We start from the raw sequence: 19,054 nt of genomic DNA on the forward strand, positions 1-19,054 counted from the left end.
TCACTGCCTACAAATCCAGATTTTGTTTCTACCATCCACTTGAGTATAAAGAGTCACAGTTACAGAGTACTCAACTTGTTGGTAGAAACAAAATCTTGGTCTGGATTTTATTTTTTATTTTTCCTTTCTGGACCTGAAATGCCCAACACAGAGGTTAAGTGAATTAATGTGTCCGGCTGTAGTTCATGTGTTTGTGTGTACATATCCTGAGAAGGATTGGCTTGTCCTTTGCCTTGTACTGTATACTTCCATGTTCACCGTAACACTGAACTGGGTAAGCAGTCTGAGAAAATGGATGGGTAGATGGGTAAATATTAGTCACCTGACGGGCTTGGCCAACCAGCGAGCATTCGCTGCTTTAACTGGGTATAGGACATCTAAGTGGGGAACATTGATCCCTTGAGTAGATGAGTGTGACGGGCAAGTCTCTAACATTTACACTGGTCCCTTTAAATAAGCACGTCCCTTTAAATACTCATTGACTGAAAATGTCAGGAAGGACTGTCGCTCCACTTTCTCGTTCAGTGGTGCTTGCGGTTTGCCTTTCAGGTACGAAGGGAAGGAACAAGGGGGAGTTCACGAATGTCCAGGGTGTGGCAGCCTCTTCGGTCGGAAAGATATTAATAGCAGACAGCAACAACCAGTGTATCCAGGTAAGGGAATGATATCTGTACTGATGGCGAGTCCACAGCAGAGAGCATGTTTGTCTACAAGCCAAACCTTCTCTCCCATGAGAGCTTTGTCAGCCATGTCAACGTGAAGCATAAAAATGCATCACCTTTGCTAAGATTCACATTTGGTTTCAATCTGGTATATGGTCTTTCATCCTTACAAACTCACTGCTTGCTCCATTGCTGATGTCTACTGGACGGCCCCACTGTGATGTCACTAGCTGCAAGGTCTCGCGTGGTCCTCTCTGATGTTCTAGCAGACCGATGGGAAGTACATCATGCTGGAATGCCGTTGGCGTTCTGCGATTTCCTGACGTAAAACGTATTCCGAGATCTAATCAAAATGTCTTTGCTTTGAAGGAGGCGGATGAGCTCCCAGTTTAAGGCTTGTACTACAGCTTGTCCAGATCTTGCTGTAAGATTGTGTAATTGGTGCGTTTGTTCCATTTAGAATGAGAGGACTGAGGCTGGGTGTGGGGAAATGTCACAAATTATCTCCAAGTCACTTTTGGAGGATGGCTCTCTACAACAGAGCAGCTCAGTAGTGCTTTTATGGGAAGACTTGAGCCTAATGCCAGCACCAGAATATAGCAGAATGTGTTAAAGAATTCACAACAAAGTGTGGCAGAATGCTAATAATCCTATTATTCAGGTATAGCTATGTCTATGGTGGGAAAAGCTATATTATTCAAATAAGTAAGCTTGAAGATTGTTGAGAATAACAATTGAGTTGACCATAACGATTCCAGTCATTGAATTTTACCATATTAAGACCTCTCTTTGTCTATGGACAGATATTCTCCAATGAAGGGCTGTTTAGGAGTCGGTTTGGGGTAAGAGGGCGGTCTCCCGGGCAACTGCAGCGGCCAACCGGTGTGGCAGTGCATCCCAATGGCGACATCATCATCGCTGACTACGACAACAAATGGGTCAGCATCTTCTCAGGCGACGGGAAGTTCAAGGTAAGCTTGTCCACTGTGGCGTGATGCAGTTGTAGAGCCACGGTGATTGAAACCTTTTCAACTTTTCGCTTTTAACCGACAGTCCAAGATCGGCTCGGGAAAGCTCATGGGACCCAAAGGGGTGTCGGTGGACCGGAATGGGCACATCATCGTGGTGGACAACAAGGCCTGCTGTGTCTTCATCTTCCAGCCCAACGGCAAGATTGTCACCAAGTTTGGTAACCGTGGAAATGGAGACAGGCAGTTTGCAGGTACACTTGTTGGTAATGTGTGAACCCATTTATTTCGGTCTGCATGCCAGGCTTGAGCAGCATGGTCAACTCAACCCAATTCTCTTGCCCCATGACCTTCCACTAGGTGGCGCCCTGCACATTCCACATTTGAAGTGTAAACGCTGGTTAACCATTCTTCATTGATACGTGAATGTGCATGTGTTTCCTGCACAATGAGATCTATTTGAGAGGTCATGAATGTGCTCTAGTATATAGTATAAAAAGTGTTGACAAAAGGGATCAGACTTTAGTACAAGAAATGGGTACATTTACTGGCAGAATCAGTTGAGCTGTATATACACTTAAAAAACGTTAAGCACCCAGAAGTAATGGTCCGATTTCGATGTAATTTGGTGCACGTGCAGACCAGCGATGGGTATGTAAATGATTTGATTTGCAAGGAGCTGGCACGTCTAGTCACCAGAGGATGCCTCGTAGACGCATTAGACAGCATTACCAGCACTTGACGGAGTTTGATGGGGTCGCGTTGTGGGTTTGCATGAGGCTGGGTGGTCGTATCGTGCAATTGCCCGCCATGTGGGGCATGCAGATGTCACAGTCAGCCGACGTTGGAGCCAATGGGCACGTGAGGGCACCCACACACGTCGTGATGGTTCCGGTCGCACAAGACACAGGCCATACCAAGGGAGGATCGCCGCAATATCCACCAAGCATTACAGAACCCCATGACACCTGCGTCTGCCATCCAGACACAGGTATTGGACTCTCTACAACACCCCGTGTCATCCCACACCGTGTCTCAACGACTGGCATCATCCGGACTACAGGTTCACCGTCCCATGCGTAGGCTGCTGTTAGCACCAGTGCAGAAACGGCTGTGTTTGGAGTGGTGCTGTAACCGGGAGGCATGGACTGATGACGAGTGGCATCGTACCATGTCCAGCGATGAATCTCGGTTCTGCATTACCCTGGATGACTGTCGTGTGCATGTATGGCGGCACCGAAGGGAGAAGACCAATTTTGTGGAGAGACGCATCGCCGTTACCCCATGGCATCATGGCGTGGGGAGCCATAGGGTATGACTTCAGGTCATCTCTGGTAGTGATGTGGAGGGCCCTGGCAGCACAGCGCCATGTCGGTAACATCTTGTGTCCGCATGTCTTACCACGTTGCTGTCTCAGGAGAGGTATGGTTTTTCAACAAGACCATGCCCATCCACGCATGGCACGTGTGTCTATGGACTGCCTGCGTCGTGTTGAGGTCCTCCAGTGGCCAGCCAGGTCCCCCAGTCTTTCCCCAGTTGAACATGTGGGATCAGCTTGGATGTCAACTCAGACCCAGTGCCAATCTGCAGGATCTCGAGGGCCAGTTACAGCAGCTGTGGGCCGACTTGCTGCAGGAGAGGATACAACGGCTGTATGACTTCCTTCCACCCCATATCACCGCATGTATCCAGGCCCGGGGGGGGGGGGACCTTTCACCACGTGCAGATTCCACCAGTCTGGGTGCTTAACTTTTTTTGTCACTGGGTGTATATTAGGTCACATTTGGTCTTGCAAAAATAAAAAGGTCTTCATCAAATTCACTTAAATTTATAACCTGCTTTTTTTGTAGGTCCTCACTTTGCAGCCGTCAACAATAATAATGAAATAATTGTCACTGATTTCCATAACCATTCTGTGAAGGTAAGGATATTTCTATAGAAACTGATTTGCTGTAAATGATAGCCGTGTGTGTATCTGATAAGAATTGTATTGCATTTTCTGTCTTATTGACACGCACAGGTTTTCAACTCTGAGGGGGAGTTTCTACTGAAGTTTGGGTCCAACGGTGAGGGGAACGGCCAGTTCAACGCCCCCACCGGTGTAGCAGTGGACATCAACGGCAACATCATCGTGGCAGATTGGGGCAACAGCCGAATTCAGGTGTGCCCCATACTCTTGATTTTTACCCGTGTTGCCTGTAATATTGCCAGTCATTTGAGACCTTATTTTGGATAACTACAGCATTTACAGTTACATTTCACTTATTTAGCAGGAACTTTTATCCAAAGTGACATGCGTTTCTGGAGAAAGTAGGATCAGACAGTCCTAACCGCCCCAAGTGGTGCAGAAAACATCTACAGCTCTGCAAAAATTTGTAAATTACATTTATTTATTGTATGCTTTCGTTCAAACCACGCGCAACTGAGAAGGCGAAGTCAGCCTGTCCCCGGTGCATTTGGGTGTTAAGGCCCCAATGGTGACATCACCCTTCCAACCATGGGATATGAACCACTGACCTTCTGATCACAGGCACAGTGTCTTAGCATAGTTAGCCACACGTCGCCCCTCATTTATTAATACAATGATTTACTGTGATTGGAATTGAAGTTCCTTGTTCATGCGTGACCTTGTCCACTGATGCAGGTCTTTGATGGCAGTGGGTCCTTCCTGTCCTACATCAACACGTCGGCGGATCCTCTTTACGGCCCGCAGGGCCTGGCTCTCACTTCAGACGGCCATGTTGTAGTCGCGGATTCCGGGAACCACTGCTTCAAAGTTTACCACTACCTTCAATGACCCGTGACGTACCCGTCACGCCTCACTGTCACCGTGCCACAATGGATCCCTGTCGTCCTCGTGGATTCGCGTCATCTCTCTCCAGCTCTGCTGGCTGATGACCTTTCACCTCTGACCCCCCTGTCACTCCCGCGCTGAGGCAGTCTAATGCTGCCCAGACTTTTTTCCCCCCCCCATGGAGCAGAAAGATGATGTCTTGTTATCGATGATTATCTAAGTGTTCCTTTTCCTGAGTTTATTTATTGAGCCGACCATGTAAAATACACCATTTTACGTGAAACTGAAAATGAAGCACTTGATGCGATAGCTTTGGTGTAGCGTTACCCTTTTGAAAACTGTGGGTAAGGAAAATGGATATGGTTGGTAAGTGTGGCACTTTTTGAGGAATATATTTTGTTCATGACTAGTTTTCTAAAAAAGTATATTTTTGGAATTAAACTGCCATCCTATTGAGGGAGCCCCCTGTGATGGGCTCTAGCTGCCCCCCCCCCCCATTACCATGACAGGGATAAACAGTTAGAATATGGATGGATGTAAGGGATTTAAAATTCATTTTGCTTAATGATTCACATGCATGACATGTAAACACTATGCAGATCAGGCAATAAGTTTCAGTTGCGTACTTCAGTTTCTGGTAAAATGCTCTTACTTCCTTTAGTAAGAAGGAGAAATGGTGGTTCCGTAAATGTTCATATCCACAAAAGTATTTATCTGTGAACTAAAGATGTTGGATGCCTCGGTGTAGTTTTTGCTTGTACTTGGATTGACGTACGTTTTGTCCAGTCAGGAAACATTCCCTCAGTTTCCATGGGAAGGTGTGTGTGTGTGTGTGTGTGTGTGTGCTTCATGAAATGTGTCTTGCTCTGTAACTGCCCATCTGTCTACCGTGAAGCTAGATGTATACATTTTTCAAAGTACTTGCCGCTCTGCACACAATAACTGATTATCATGCTTGCCGTTGACGTCTAGTTAGATTTGTTTTCTACAGCTTGTCGTAGGATTTTATTTCTAACAACACAATCAATGATTCTTGGCATTGCTTGCAAAACCAGCTCAACATGTATTGTGGTATTCAAGGCGCCATTGATGTTTTTCTGCTTGCCGATATATTTGCACAGGATACAGATTTTTGTACTGTAAGCCTTGCAGAACTATTGTAGAACTGTGTGGCGTGATTCCGTCGTAGTGAAATTATCCAAGTTGTATGTAAACTGGAGCAAATCGGTTTTATTTTTCATGTCAGCTTGAAGAGACTTTTATAAAATGATCTGGGCGATTCGGTGATGTCCGTGCTGACTTGTATCATGTTAATTTCCTGCCTAACAAAATACCCACATTTCAGTGACTGAACGGCACTTAGTCCAAATATTAGTATTAAAGAGCACAAGGCATTGATGAGAGTGAATCGTGGCATTAAACGATCCATGAAACTCTAAACCAACTGTGTTTACTTATTTGAAAATGTCAGTCTCAAAAGGGATTTTCTTTCATGTAAAATTTATTCATCTTTATTTACAAATGAATTACTGATTTTTTATTATGATTAAAGCAATGCATTTTCCATGTTTAATGTCCCTAATGCCAAAAAAGTTGAAAAAGTTACCCAGGGATGATTTGTTTTGAATTAATTTTGAATGCAGTTTTGTTCTGTAGAGGGAATATTTTGCAATGGATGTTGTACAAAGGCTTGGGATTATTTAATTGTTGTATATTATCCCTCAAACATCAGGATCACTTGTGCATTTTTTCCCCATTTATATTTCCAAATGTCTAGCATTGTTATTTATGCAAAGGGGGGAAAGTCAGTCTTTAAATGTATGTATTCCATAATGCTTTTGTACTGACACAGGAAGCACTGAGAACTAACCGAGTTGTGGTGTTTCTTGTCCCAAATATGCTTGCTGTGTATAAAAACATTGCTTGTGCCCATTTAAGCATTACTTTCATTTCGATTTAGCTACTTGTCTGTGCGGCACATAAATAAAATATTGCATTCTTTGGAAAAAACACTTTCTTTTGCTTCGTTTTTAATCGATTGTGCTGATCACGGATCGCGTGGCCTTTCGACATTTCAATACTGCACGTTAAAACATGGCTGTATCGTCACATGTTTATTACTGCGCAGTCTGCGTGCCATCGCCGTCGTCCGCCAGGGGGCGATAGAAGTCCCTTCCGACGTTAGCCCCGCCCGCTACGCAGCCTTTTAGATCGCGGGAAAAATCAACGTGTCTGGCGGAAGGGGTGATTTGGAAAACGCCTGTTTGTGGGAAGTTTAATATACAGGCATTATGGTAAGACAAATTTCTATTTGCACTATTTAATGAACGCGGCAAGGTTCTGCCTGTCCGAGCAGAAGGACTTAGTCCTTGCGTCGATCTAAGGGACAGATCAATGCATTTCTCAAAGTAGGCAGTGAGTTAGCACTGGCTGCGGCGGATTCTCCAAGACACGAGTGAAATGGCTGTTAATATGCGCTTAATGATACTGACCTGCCTTCTGCGGGATATTTGCGTTTCTTTGACAGTCCAAGAAGAAGGGATTGAGTCTGGAAGAGAAGCGGAGCCGGATGATGGAGATTTTCTTCGAGACTGTGAGCACCTAGGGGCCTTGATCTGCTGCATGAATTGATCCTAACTTGAATTGGTTGTGGGAAACACTAAGGGCTCAAGCAGGAAGTATAAATGGCAGTTCTGAGCAAAGCACATAAGCCCACTTAACGTTTTCTGGTGGAAAAGTAACGTAAGCTATATAACGAAGGACATTTCGGTACTTAAGCAAACTCATCAAATACCTGTCAACCTTCTTTTCTTTCTCAGGATATGTTTTGCCTATTAGTAGTAGTGCATGGGACCTGATGATCCCTTAATGTTAGGTTTGGCGTTTAATTAAAACCAGGGTTTTTTTTTCTCTGACAGTAAATTACATACATATATAGAGGGTTTAGAGGAAGAACCGTAATTGCTATATTTGTTGCTAAATTTAACAAGACATCTTGGCGGTTTCTTTGCCATTTTAATTTTCCATATTTTTAACCGGCATGAATTCAAAATGTTTTTTTTTTTAATAGCGGAATGTATAAGCAGACACAAGGGGGCGCCATTTTACCAAAGAGCGCGCTATTAGTTCTCAAAACCCGCCCCGGATACAGAAGCTACCGATTACTCTGGCTCGGCAGCTCGATCCTGCTTGGCTGCCGTCCTGGGAGTGCTCTCTGACTGCTCAGGAGCAACAGACTGTATGCCCCCTTGGGTCTGCCCTGTGGGGGATTTGCCAAAGCTTTGAAAAAGAGCCTCTCATTTTTGAAATGTTACATTGTGACTGCTTAGAGCAAAGCTTGGCTTCTCGTGCGATGCATTATTTATGTGTGACTTACCATCTGAACATGTCTTTGCGCATTGCAGTGAAGCGCAGTGTGTGTGTGTGTGTGTGTGTGTGTGTGTGTGTGTGAGAGAGAGAGAGAGACAGAGGGAGAAAGTGAAGGCTTGTTTTTCTTTCCCTTTGTGTGGGTGTCATCCAGCTGTCAGTACGCGGCTTGCTTAGTGTGCCGGTTTCTATAGCGTCATGAAATAACAGCCTGTTCGGCCTCCTAGAGCTTTTTGTTCTCATGGATGCCTAAATGTACAGTGTAACCGTTATTTCATTAATTCGCTTGACCTCACTCTCTTGTAGAAGGATGTCTTCCAGCTCAAAGACATTGAAAAGATTGCCCCAAAGACCAAAGGAATCAGTAAGTGTAGTCTCATTAGTCTTGTACTTAATGTCTGGAGTGTGACACTGCGTCCCCCCCCAGAAGGGGAAAGACAGACGGGTCCTTTCGGTATGATGCAGTAGACCTTCTGATGCGTTTTCGTGACAGTGGCTGAGCCACGCATCTCAGCTTCCGTTGCGTTGCTTGGGGCTCTCAGGTAAAAAGGGCAGCCTGTTCATCTGGCCCATTGGCTTGTCTGTTCTCGTCTCCGCCTCCCTGTCCAGACCAGGGGCCTGTTTCAGGAAGCAGGATTTCTTGGTTAGCCGGATAAGTTGTCAGATTTAAGGTAGTCTGGGCTAAATGGGCTTTATCTTTGTTCACTTATATTTACCCCAGACTACCTTAAATCCAACAAGTTATCCAGCTAAGCAAGAAACCCTGCTTTGTGGAACTGGCCCCAGACCAGGACATGGAGGGTAATCCTCAAGGCAGCAGAAAGCAAGCTCACCCTCTGGGGTCTTGGCCGCCGCATTGGCCTTCACGCGCCATCTTGGAATGGAATAGCTACTTAATCGTCATTCAGAACATACACCGGTTAGTGCACATCAGAACGAAATTACGTTGCATTGACTCGCCATCGGCCTAGCAGAGTGTATTAATACTAAAAATCTTACATTTTTAAAAATATAAAATCTAAATAGAACATAAGTAGAAAGTAGAGCGTAAAGTGGAATTAACAGGATGTTTCCCTCAGCGCGGTCGGGTGCTGGGTCGCCAGGTTCACGGGGAGCACGGAGTTTGGGTTTACGGAGTGTCTGTGTTTCTCAGCATTTCTCAAGTTTGGCATTAAAGGGTTAAAAAAAATCACCGGCAGGCATTCTCCTTTGAGCTGATATACGCCGCAGAAGTGAGAAGGGATTCATTCTTGATGGTGCACCTCCCTATGATTACACCGTGTCACACTGACAGTAGCCTGAGGTAGTGTGGGCTTGCAAAATAGCACAATTGCACACATTTTGTCCCCTTTTGCTTCATTGAGACTGGGTGAAAGCGGATTTTTTTTTTTGTGCACTTTTGATTAATTTAGAATGACCTACCAGGAAGTTTCAGTGGTTTTCCGGTTCTGAAAACAGGAAGTCCCTTAGGTCCGGGTACCTCCCCTGTCCCGTGAGATGTTCTGGGCACAGATCTGTGGTTCCTCCCTCCCCCAGCACCCATGTCTGTGAAGGAGGTCCTTCAGAGCCTGGTCAATGACAACCTGGTGGACTCGGAGAGAGTGGGCACCTCCAACTATTACTGGGCCTTCCCCAGTAAGGCCGCGCACACCCGCAAACGCAGGCTGGAGGAGCTGGAGAAGCAGGTATCTCACCGTGGTGGGGGGTTCGAGAACTGAGGTGCAGGTGCGTCTATTGTGGCAAGCTCACCCAGGGGGGAGGGGCGATCGGATAGGTGATCAAGTTACACTTTCATGCATCTGCAGATATAGCGTCATGTGTGAAGCATGCGGCAGATGCGCAAAGACGAAGCAGAGAAAAACAACCGCTCCCCCAAATGCATCTCGCTGTTTTGCTGGACAGATTAAAAAATGGGGTATAAACATTGATTGTCCAGGTGGATGTGTAATTTTTCCCCCCCCCCGGTTATAAATAGGCTTTTATTTATGTCATTTTTCACCCTTCTGGAATCTGTACAATGGCGAAAATGTCACCCAGAGAAGAGTGTGAGCGTCACAGGACTCACTTCTCCAGATACAAATCAGGCCTTTGGACGACGTGCCCCGGAAGGCCTGCCTTTCCTCACGACCCACCGATCGCTGTGGCCCATAGGCAGGGCAGGTTCAGACTTGCGTCCACTCGCTGTTTGCATCCCCCCCCCCCCCCCACAACCCTGACAGATGCATGCAGGCACATTACACAGATAGGCTGGCATCCCGTCGGAATCCTGTGACATTTGGCGTTGACACGCTATGGCTAGATGGTAATGCAGAATAAAACCTGCAGATTGTGTGTGTGTGTGTGTGTGCATGCAATATAAGTGCAATGTGTCGAAGGTGTCAATGCTTCCAGCTCTCAGAAGGGAAGCAGCGGAAGATTGTTCTGGAACAAGCCATTGAGAAAGCCAGAGTGGGCCGTCAAGACACAGTGAGTCATTAATCGGACATATTCCTCTATTTTCTGCCTTTAATGTACAGTACCTGCACTGTGAATTAACAAGGCATTAAATTACTTTTATGAAATGTTAAGAAGGAGCATGGTACAGGGTGAGGGAATGGGGGGGGGGGGGTAATTAGGGGCAATAAAATGTGCCGTCCATTGTGGGAGCGGAGATGAGACGGGAACCGGGCCCTGTGGCCACTGAGGGCCAGAACCGGGGGGAGCGGGGAGGTGCTGAGTCCCACGCCTGTGGCCTCCTGCAGGAGGAGCGTTCCAGCCTAACGAGGGAGCTGCATTCTCTAAGGGAGCAGCGGGGGCGTTTGCACGCCGAGCTGGAGACGTACCGGGAGTGCGACCCGGAAGTGGTCCAGGAGATCCGTGAGTACAGCACCCCTCAGACGGCTCCCGCACAGATTCCACGTACCCCGGCATACATAGTACAAATAAAGACATTCCGTTCCTTAATGGCTCAGGCTGATGCATGTTCGATTCTGTGGAGGTTCTTGCCGATGTGATTCGGTTATAATCTAACACTCTGAGAGTGTTAATCCGGCGGGTCATGTGACTTTCACAGGTCATGTGACACGTCTATGTAGAGGCCCCGGCCTTTGAGTCACATTAGCGATTAGCGTGATGATTTAAACCACAGAGCCTTATCGGGTTCCTTGTCAGATTCCAGGGCCGCCTCGTGCTTGGGAGGGGGTGTAATCGGGTTGGCTGCAGCTGAAGTTCAGGCCTGCCTCTCCTGGATACCTGGGCGCTTGCATATGTTCGCGGTGCCGCTGTTGCTGCCAGCTTAGCTGTTCGCCAAGTCGGCGCACGGTGGACAGTGGGAGCCCGGCTAATCGTATGGAGGACTGGCAGAGTGCCCGTCTGCCGTGGGTGATTATGGTCCAGGCAATGTTTGGTACTTAAATCGGGCCTTAAATTGACGTGTCCCCTCCCTTCCCCCAGACCTCCTGCCGGGCATATATAGAACGGCACGGAAACGGGGATGCTAAATTTAGCCACCCCCCGCTACTCGGGCCTCCCGCTATGCTGGCATTCTGAGTGTTGTTATTCCTCTGAGATCATGTGTCAGATATGCCCAAGCCCCCCCCCCCCCCCCCCTACTACCATTCCTGAACCGGGCAGTGGGTCCCCCTCCACTCTTGACTTTCACGGCGTGAGGAGTGTGGATCCGTCTGGACTTAGCACGTAAAATCGGACCGCTGGCTCCACCTCCACTGTGATAATGGGCAGACGCTCTCAGGTTTGGGACGTTTTTAGCGTGTCGTCATTGCCCCCCCCCCACCCTCTCCCCCCATTATCTGGCACAGCAGATGCCTGGTTTTTCTTTGGGGAAGGGGGGGGAGTCCTTGCCTCCAGGCCAGTGTCAGCCCTGTACATTGTAATGTACTTCTTATGGTTTCTTTAAAATAGTGTTTCCCAATTCGGTCCTCGGGGACCAACAGCCGGTCAGTGTTTTTGATATCTGAGGGTCCCCATGAACTGCGTTAGGAAACACTGTATTAGGGGGTTTCCGGTCTGTTTTTGGAGGTGGAGGGGACAGGGAATACTTTGCGTCTTCACTTCGTCACACTTGAAGTCACACGGCAGACTGCTCAATGACGACCCCCCCCCCCTTTTTAAAACTCTGGAAGAAGTTGTTGAATAATTTGCACAACGTCTGTTGTTAAATAAGGCTTTGAGGCATTTTTTATGTGTGTAGGTGTGAGGGCCTTTTTATGTAACTCTGTTTTGAAAAAAATGTCTCTTGATACCAGTCCGATCACTGGATGCCTCATGCTGTGGGGAGTGGCGCAGTGTTGAGGGAGTGTTCAGTGATATTTAAGGGGCAGGGATATGTGTATAAGGGGGGGGCGTGGCTTGTAGGTGAAGCCCCTCCCCCTAGCAACGTGACGCTTACCAATCAGTCAAGATGACAGTATTTGGGTAGAGCTGTCAGATACGGGACACGCCCCTTTGAGGTGGCTGGCGATTGGAGGGCCGTCTTGTGGAGTGAATGTTTTTGTGGCTCTGGTTAGCTCTGCATTGTTATTGACTTATGTCCCTGCTTGCCTGGACTTGTCCCTAGGCTGCGGGTGAGAGTTACCCATGTCAAGGTTGCTCTGTAAACCTTCAGAGCCAGAGGGCCTCTGAATGTGCTATTCCTAGTCGCCAACGAAATCGGATCCGGCGATATCTACCTTTGTGATGTCGCCTAGTTGGGTCGCTCCTTTGTCGTTTACTATATTCCTACTCTCTCACCCCACCCCCCCCCCGCAAAGATCCACCGCCATCAGTAATTGAGTTTAAACATGGCCAGCTTTCACCGGCAGGCCCAACATCCCCTACGCAACCTGTGAAGTGGACCGTTGTGTTCCCATGGTAACTGCCGTTTGCCCTGAACTCTTGCAGTTGGCTTGATTTCATTTTGGCGAGATGCTATTGAAACAAACAGTCTTTCTTAGGCGTGGCTGCAGGCAACTGTGCATCCTGCGGGTGGGAGTGAAGGATTGCGCCCCCCCCCCCCCCAGACTGATGTCGTGAGGGGCCGGGATCCCTTTTGGGACAGGGGTTCCAGATGTTGTACTGCACAGTCGCCCCTAATACATAGGATGCAGACTGTCTCTCCTGCTCATCTGACGCTGCTCGCCCCCAGTCAGATTCCTGTAGGACCTCCTGCCTGCTGGCTTTCATTTCAGCCTGTTCACCCAGCGAATTTCTCCTAATTAGTTAGTAACTGTCTACACTATGTAATCTGCCTTCCCCCAGAGCGATTTTTTGTAAAGCGTAACATAAAACAATATGAATTATTAGAAATAGTGGATTGTAAGTTGGACTCAATCCAGCAAGGATTCTTGAAATTACCATCTTGAACGTGGCTTGTAAGAATGGAGTTTGCGTTAGCGTTGGCCAACAATGGGCTAAGGATGATGGTTGGCCAACAATGGGCTAAGGATGATGGTTGGCCAACAATGGGCTAAGGATGATGGTTGGCCAACAATGGGCTAAGGATGATGGTTGGCCACCAATGGGTTAAGGATGATGCTTGGCCAACAGTGGGCTAAGGATGATGGTTGGCCAACAGTGGGCTAAGGATGATGGTTGGCCAACAGTGGGCTAAGGATGATGGTTGGCCAAGGTCTTAGTTAACAGTCATCCTTGGGTGCTGCTACTCAATAAGTTCATCTATCCATCCATCCATGATAGCTTATCCACTGCAGGGTCACACTGGGCCTGGAGCCTATCCCATTATGCACAGGTCATTAGGCAGGGGAGCACGCGCACTCAGTCACTATGGGGAATTCAGAGACCCCATTTCATCAAACCGCATGTTTTTGGACTGGAAACTGTGCTTGTGTGGGTTTTCGCTAGATACTGCAGAGGTGGGAATCGAACCCACAACCACAAGTGCGAGGCCACCGTGCCCAGTGAGCTGTGGTGGTGGAGGCTTGCCGTCAATCGGGTCGTGATGTGAAATAGGGAGCTGGTGGGTCTCGCTGGTTGCCCGCTGCCGTTACAGATTAAACCGATTCACTTTCGCTAAAATTTAAGTATTGGAGACTGTCGCTATTCGGCGTGGTGTGACACACGATCTGCTCTACACCGTGACTCCTCACCCTTTTTTATTCTCCATTACAGGCAGAAACAACATTACCGCCAAGGAGGCAGCTGGCAGATGGACAGGTGAGTCTCTAAAGATTTCAGCTGGTTTTAGAATAAACAGCACCCCTTTAAAGTGTTCATGTCTGCTGTATTTGGTCCTACGAAATAATAATCATATCATAATCTAATACATACAGCATACAGTATATGTGCATATACGCTACCTGTCAAAAGTTTCTACCTTTGATTCATCAGAGTAAACTCCTGTAGCAGTTACAACAGTAGAGAAAATTCAAATCATTCTTTCTACAGGGGACATCAAATACTGCCCTGTTTCTCAGTTAACTCGTGCATCTAAAGATACAGGACAGCCTAGAATTTGACTACACTATCATCACACAACCAGTTAATAGGATGTCAGACATGCGCTGTTACATACTCTTTCCATGTTATAAAGGAAACTTGGTTTATTTGACTTATATTTTCATTTATAGTTGTTCACTCAGCTTTCCAACGCTTAACCGGAATAAAAAAAATCTGCAGTTTATGAAATAGATGGAAAAGTGGTAAAAACCTGTGGTGTGTAAAAACTTTTGATGGGTGATGTACATTACAGTGTAAATTTTTATTTATATGTGCTATATATATATATATATATAGAATATATAAAAGCATAAAAATGAAGGGGGGGCATGTTGCACATGGCACTGTGTTAACCACAGTTATAGCTGACCTTTCAATTAGCATAGCGCCTCTCTTATCTGAAGCTGTCATCATGTGCCACCATAATGAGGCTGTCTTACAGACCTGCTCTCGTTAACCCGGCTTGTCAACATCCTGCTTATGACTGCAATTACAGCCCTGGAGTTCACCCAAATGCTCCGCTGCACTGACATTAAACAATTTCACTCCCTCCCCCCCCCCCCCTCCAGCCCCTGCCCCAGGGGGCAGGGAAAGGCCAAATGTGCGAGGAGCCCATTTCAAAGATGCTTAATTTCTCACGGGGCTTGAATTGGATCTCGTACGTCGGCTGAGGCATTTTGCCGCCCGTACCGCCGTGTCACCCAGCTGACGGAAACCCACGAGTCACTTTATGAGTGTGGAGAAGGGAAATGTCCCTTTTTAGAGCTCAGAATGGCAGTCTCCTCCAATATGTGTTTAACGTGCCGCTTTTGAAGGATTTATGTCATTATGGGTGAGTAAAAGGGACAAGGGTGGAGTATCGGAGGATTCTGAAGCCTTAGGCAGTCTCGGGCGCCCCTTTGCATAAGACACGTATGCGTTGGCCCGAGGGCACCTTCCCATGACGGTTCTCGTGACCGTAGGGGGAGGGGGGTTTAGCTGATAGCTGACGGTAAGGAACGGGAGCGCCGTTGCGTTGCCGCAAACCTGTTGAGTTGCAGCATTCGGCTCTGGATTATCCATGCGCTTCAGTCCGGTGGGACTGCTGTCTATTTGTTCCTCACCCTGAATTGAATACAGATATTCTGTGCTGCTGGTATCGTGCGCAGAAGTGTGTCTAAGGACACCCTTAGCATTTTTTTAGATCCTAAACCGCTCACGCTCAGCCGTCTCGCGATTTTGACATGCAGCGTTGTATTTACAAACTAGCAAAAGCGAGACTTAGTTTAACTTGATCGGTTTAATTAGTATATAACGACAAAAGGAAATGATCCCTTCATCTTCGTTGGGGGGCGGAGGCGGTGTTTTGCTTAGTGCCCTATTACTCAAATCACGGTCCTCGAGGTCCGAGCCCTGCTGGTTTTCCAGCCTCCCTTTACCTGTGAGCCACTTGTGAAGCCTCTGACCAATCAGAATCAGTAATTATTACACCAACTACCTGGGAGAACTGAAAACAAGGCCTGGATTTGGAATCGAGGTCCAGATTTGAAGAGCCCTGGCTTAGTGGGTTGTGAGTGCTGTGTCCAGATAGACGCGGATTTGAGACCTGTGGCTCTCGGGGTATTTGTGTCACTGTTGTAGTCTTGAGCAAGGACCCTTTAACTCCAATTGCTATGAGATTGCTGCCTAACCGAGCTCTTTGACCCCAAACTTTCTTCCCTTGTGCATCATATTGTTAAATAAGTAAAAGTAAAGTCCCTAATTTGTCTAGCTTGTCTTTTACTTGGAGCAATAAAAAAATTGTAAATTTTAAAATCGTTTTATAGGTCTGCTTTAATCTGGTCTGTAATACCAACTTCTGTTCAAGCACAGAATTCAGTGTCTCAGTGATTGTTCCTTTGCGTTTGTAGATAATGTTTTTGCCATCAAGTCTTGGGCCAAGAGGAAGTTTGGATTTGAAGACGGTCGCTTGGATAAGGCCTTTGGAATACCAGAGGAGTTCGACTACTTGGACTGACGTGATCTTCCCATTCACCGACGGCAGCTGCGAACGTCAACGCGTGGAGATGTCGGTGGACTATGAATACGACGGCCGTTTAAAGAACGATAAGCCAGTTTTGTTGCGGATTTGCTTAATGCACTGAGCAAAGCTCAACTTCCCTTGATTTTTCAAGTTGTTTTTGTGATTAAAAGATGTTTTTGTACTGCTGCAGCCTACAGTAGTGTGATCAGACAGATGAAAATTCAGATTGTGTAACTAGATATCTTGGTGTGTTAACCTTTGACTCCCCGGGGTGCTATGATACACACATTCTCCGACGCACACACATGTGTGTGGGCTGACTTTCAAGGCACCTGCTTCACGAAAGCTGAGACCTTATGCTGAGGGATGGCAATGAAACGCATCCCGGAACTGAAGACACCCCAACAGACATTATGTGAGCCTAATATACCACTTATCTAACACGAGCTAATTAGCATTTTCATCCAGTTTGTTAAAAGATTCGTACGTGTGTATTGTGCTTGGACTTTACAGTTAAAATGTGGAGTGTACATATGTTTATATTTCATTTTGGGTCCGCATAAAATATGTTAATTGAGCTTCTTGGTTTGTGGAATGAGGATATTTGTTACAGAAAATGTCAAGCAGTTCCCATAATCCTAAAAAGGAAGTAAATCGGTTCTTGAAAACATACCAATAGCATTGACCAAAAAAAAAGAACCCAGAACTTCTGGAGGAGTGACGTACGGAGGTGAGTGGCGTGTAGACCACCATCCTTATTTAGGCCATTGACGGAGAGGAACTGGCTGTAGCTCAAGGTTAATAAACTGCAGTGATGAGAACAGAACCTCGCTACTTAATAAAGGGTTTCCTGGAGAAACATCTTAACTGATTTCATATGCCTCGGATTGCCGGCTAGCTGGAGGAAGGCCCAGCTTTCTGCATAATATATTACACTAGCTTTCTCTTCACATAAGAGCATTATGATACATGTGAGATGAAAGAAAATATATGAATGTGCTGGTGGGAGGGGCTTACAGGGTATGCTGAGTTTCTCGGTGCATCTTGCATGTCCTAATTTTCTGGTTCGCAGCTAAACGAATGAGACCCAGTGTGTGTAGAAGCAGACATCAAGGTCATAGTTGTCTGGTGACTTTCGATATTAGTAACAGTTGCAGTAAAAGAGAAACTCAAACTGGTATGTTTATGTATAAGAGGATGTAATGGCGAAGTTCATTTCTGTCGTGTGTTTGATTCTCTGCTGCACAATATGAAAAGAGAAAAACAGTGAGGGATGGTTTTAACACTATAAAGACTGTCCCAAGAAACTGGAGACGCCGAAAGTGCATTTTTGGACCCTTTAATGACACGGGGAGGATGTGAAGGAGACTAAATGAAACAATCGATCGATCTGTGCCACAGAGATGGCACTAGGGCCCAAAGATATCTGACAGTGCTTCGTATAAATCACTTTGCTGGGACTGAAACTCCAGTTTCACTTACCAACCCAGTGAGATTCACGCATCGGTGCCTGATCATGCAAAAATGCAGTAATTATGGTACAGAAAGCATCTTCTTGCTTATCAGAGTTAGGGTTGTGGGTATTAACCTGAAGCTTTATTCCTAGCAGAACAAAGTTGGGATACACTCGGTCAGAAAATCGGCAGAAAAATAAAAACTGAGGCCCTTTCTGTAATTTGTTCAGTGCTTTTAAGTTATTAGCGACAACCGAATGTGTATTGATGACTGCCTTCAGAAAAAAGGGGTATTTTCTGTAATGAATGTAGTTCATAAATCTGGCAAGTCAAGTTAAAATCATCATAATTTGTGATTAGAGAAAGTCTGGTGATTTTGTTCTGATTGCTTTGAATATTGTTTACAAGGAGTTTTGCGTCAGTTTGCACAGCTGAAAGAGACATGCCTGTGGGCTCCATTTTCTGGGGCTGCACTGCGGTACAGCCTGATTATTAAAAACATGCTGTGTTTCTCTGTCTCTGACAGATTCATGAGGTTAAAATTAAGTTGTTTGCCGAGTAAAACAGAACATTTCCTAACTTACAGTCTTCATCATTTGTCGTTCTGAAGTGTACAGTTCAGATCATTGAACTTCAGTGCCATGCATCGCATTTAGACAAATAACGTTTATTCAAAGAAGAAAAAGAAACGCTGCCTGTTTGCGATGCGTGAATGACTTGCGAAGGCGTCGCTATAGTACGGGCCAACTTTCCTTTTTTTGGATTTCAACCTCTGATCCGTGACTGAATTAGATATCTGGCTAGGCAATATTCGCCTTCACAAGTCACGGCATGGCCTGTGTGTGCAAAGTACCCGCATTCAGAGCCAAACTTCCCCTGCAGAGTCAGGGACCGCTCCCGCCCCCCATTACACACAGTAGATGTAGCGGGTCTGCACTTAATTACCTCATTCTTTAGGTTTTTTTCCCTTAATTTCCACCTAAAGCACGGTGCTTGCATCTGTTTTCGTGATGCCAAATAGAAAAACTATAAAATCATCGCCTGATTCCGCCTTATATTCTTTTATTTAGCATGGGGGTTTATGCATGCAGAGGCGCTAAGATTTCGGAAATTAGCCTTGAGTCTGATTCCCTATAAAACAGATCAATGGTCGAACATGTGAACTACAGCAGCAGCAGATCTGCCATCCTGTGACACTTGTTACCGGTGTCATAACAAATTCTGACAAATTTCATATAAGCAATGCCGCTCAGTACTGTCTGTGCTGTTTTTTTAATAACTGTACTTGATTTTAAAAATAGTTGAATAACACAACTGCTTATGTAAAACCTGCAGTTCAACTAACCTATACATACTCTGAATTAATAAAAACCTTA

At 46.2% G+C, this 19,054-nt stretch overlaps 2 protein-coding genes across 9 annotated transcripts in view; both read left to right on the forward strand.

Annotated features, from left to right (window-relative positions):
• The window catches only part of trim2a (tripartite motif containing 2a), a 34,144-nt gene extending 27,708 nt beyond the window's left edge, over positions 1-6,436 (forward strand). For all 7 annotated transcript variants that reach the window (XM_023799270.2, XM_023799268.2, XM_023799269.2 and 4 more), the window contains 6 exons: positions 550-653; positions 1,466-1,633; positions 1,716-1,884; positions 3,481-3,551; positions 3,651-3,791; positions 4,275-6,436. In XM_023799270.2, coding sequence (XP_023655038.1) covers positions 550-653; positions 1,466-1,633; positions 1,716-1,884; positions 3,481-3,551; positions 3,651-3,791; positions 4,275-4,427 — 806 coding nt within the window. In that variant the 3' untranslated portion in view covers positions 4,428-6,436. The remainder of the gene's footprint in view (positions 1-549; positions 654-1,465; positions 1,634-1,715; positions 1,885-3,480; positions 3,552-3,650; positions 3,792-4,274) is intronic.
• Positions 6,437-6,571: 135 nt separating this feature from the next.
• On the forward strand, positions 6,572-16,802 carry mnd1 (meiotic nuclear divisions 1 homolog (S. cerevisiae)). 2 transcript variants are annotated; one of them, XM_023799274.2, is made up of 8 exons: positions 6,572-6,718; positions 6,952-7,017; positions 8,097-8,154; positions 9,327-9,475; positions 10,182-10,256; positions 10,532-10,646; positions 13,896-13,940; positions 16,112-16,802. In XM_023799274.2, exons 1-8 carry the CDS (start codon positions 6,716-6,718, stop codon positions 16,216-16,218), a joined length of 618 nt encoding a protein of 205 aa, XP_023655042.1. In that variant the 5' UTR covers positions 6,572-6,715; the 3' UTR covers positions 16,219-16,802. The 2 variants fall into 2 exon arrangements, with proteins under 2 accessions (XP_023655042.1, XP_023655043.1); XM_023799275.2 differs by having other exon boundaries at positions 8,100-8,154.
• The last annotated feature ends 2,252 nt before the right edge of the window (positions 16,803-19,054 follow it).

Source organism: Paramormyrops kingsleyae, chromosome 25, assembly GCF_048594095.1.
Source record: "Paramormyrops kingsleyae isolate MSU_618 chromosome 25, PKINGS_0.4, whole genome shotgun sequence".
Taxonomy (NCBI): Eukaryota; Metazoa; Chordata; class Actinopteri; order Osteoglossiformes; family Mormyridae; genus Paramormyrops; species Paramormyrops kingsleyae.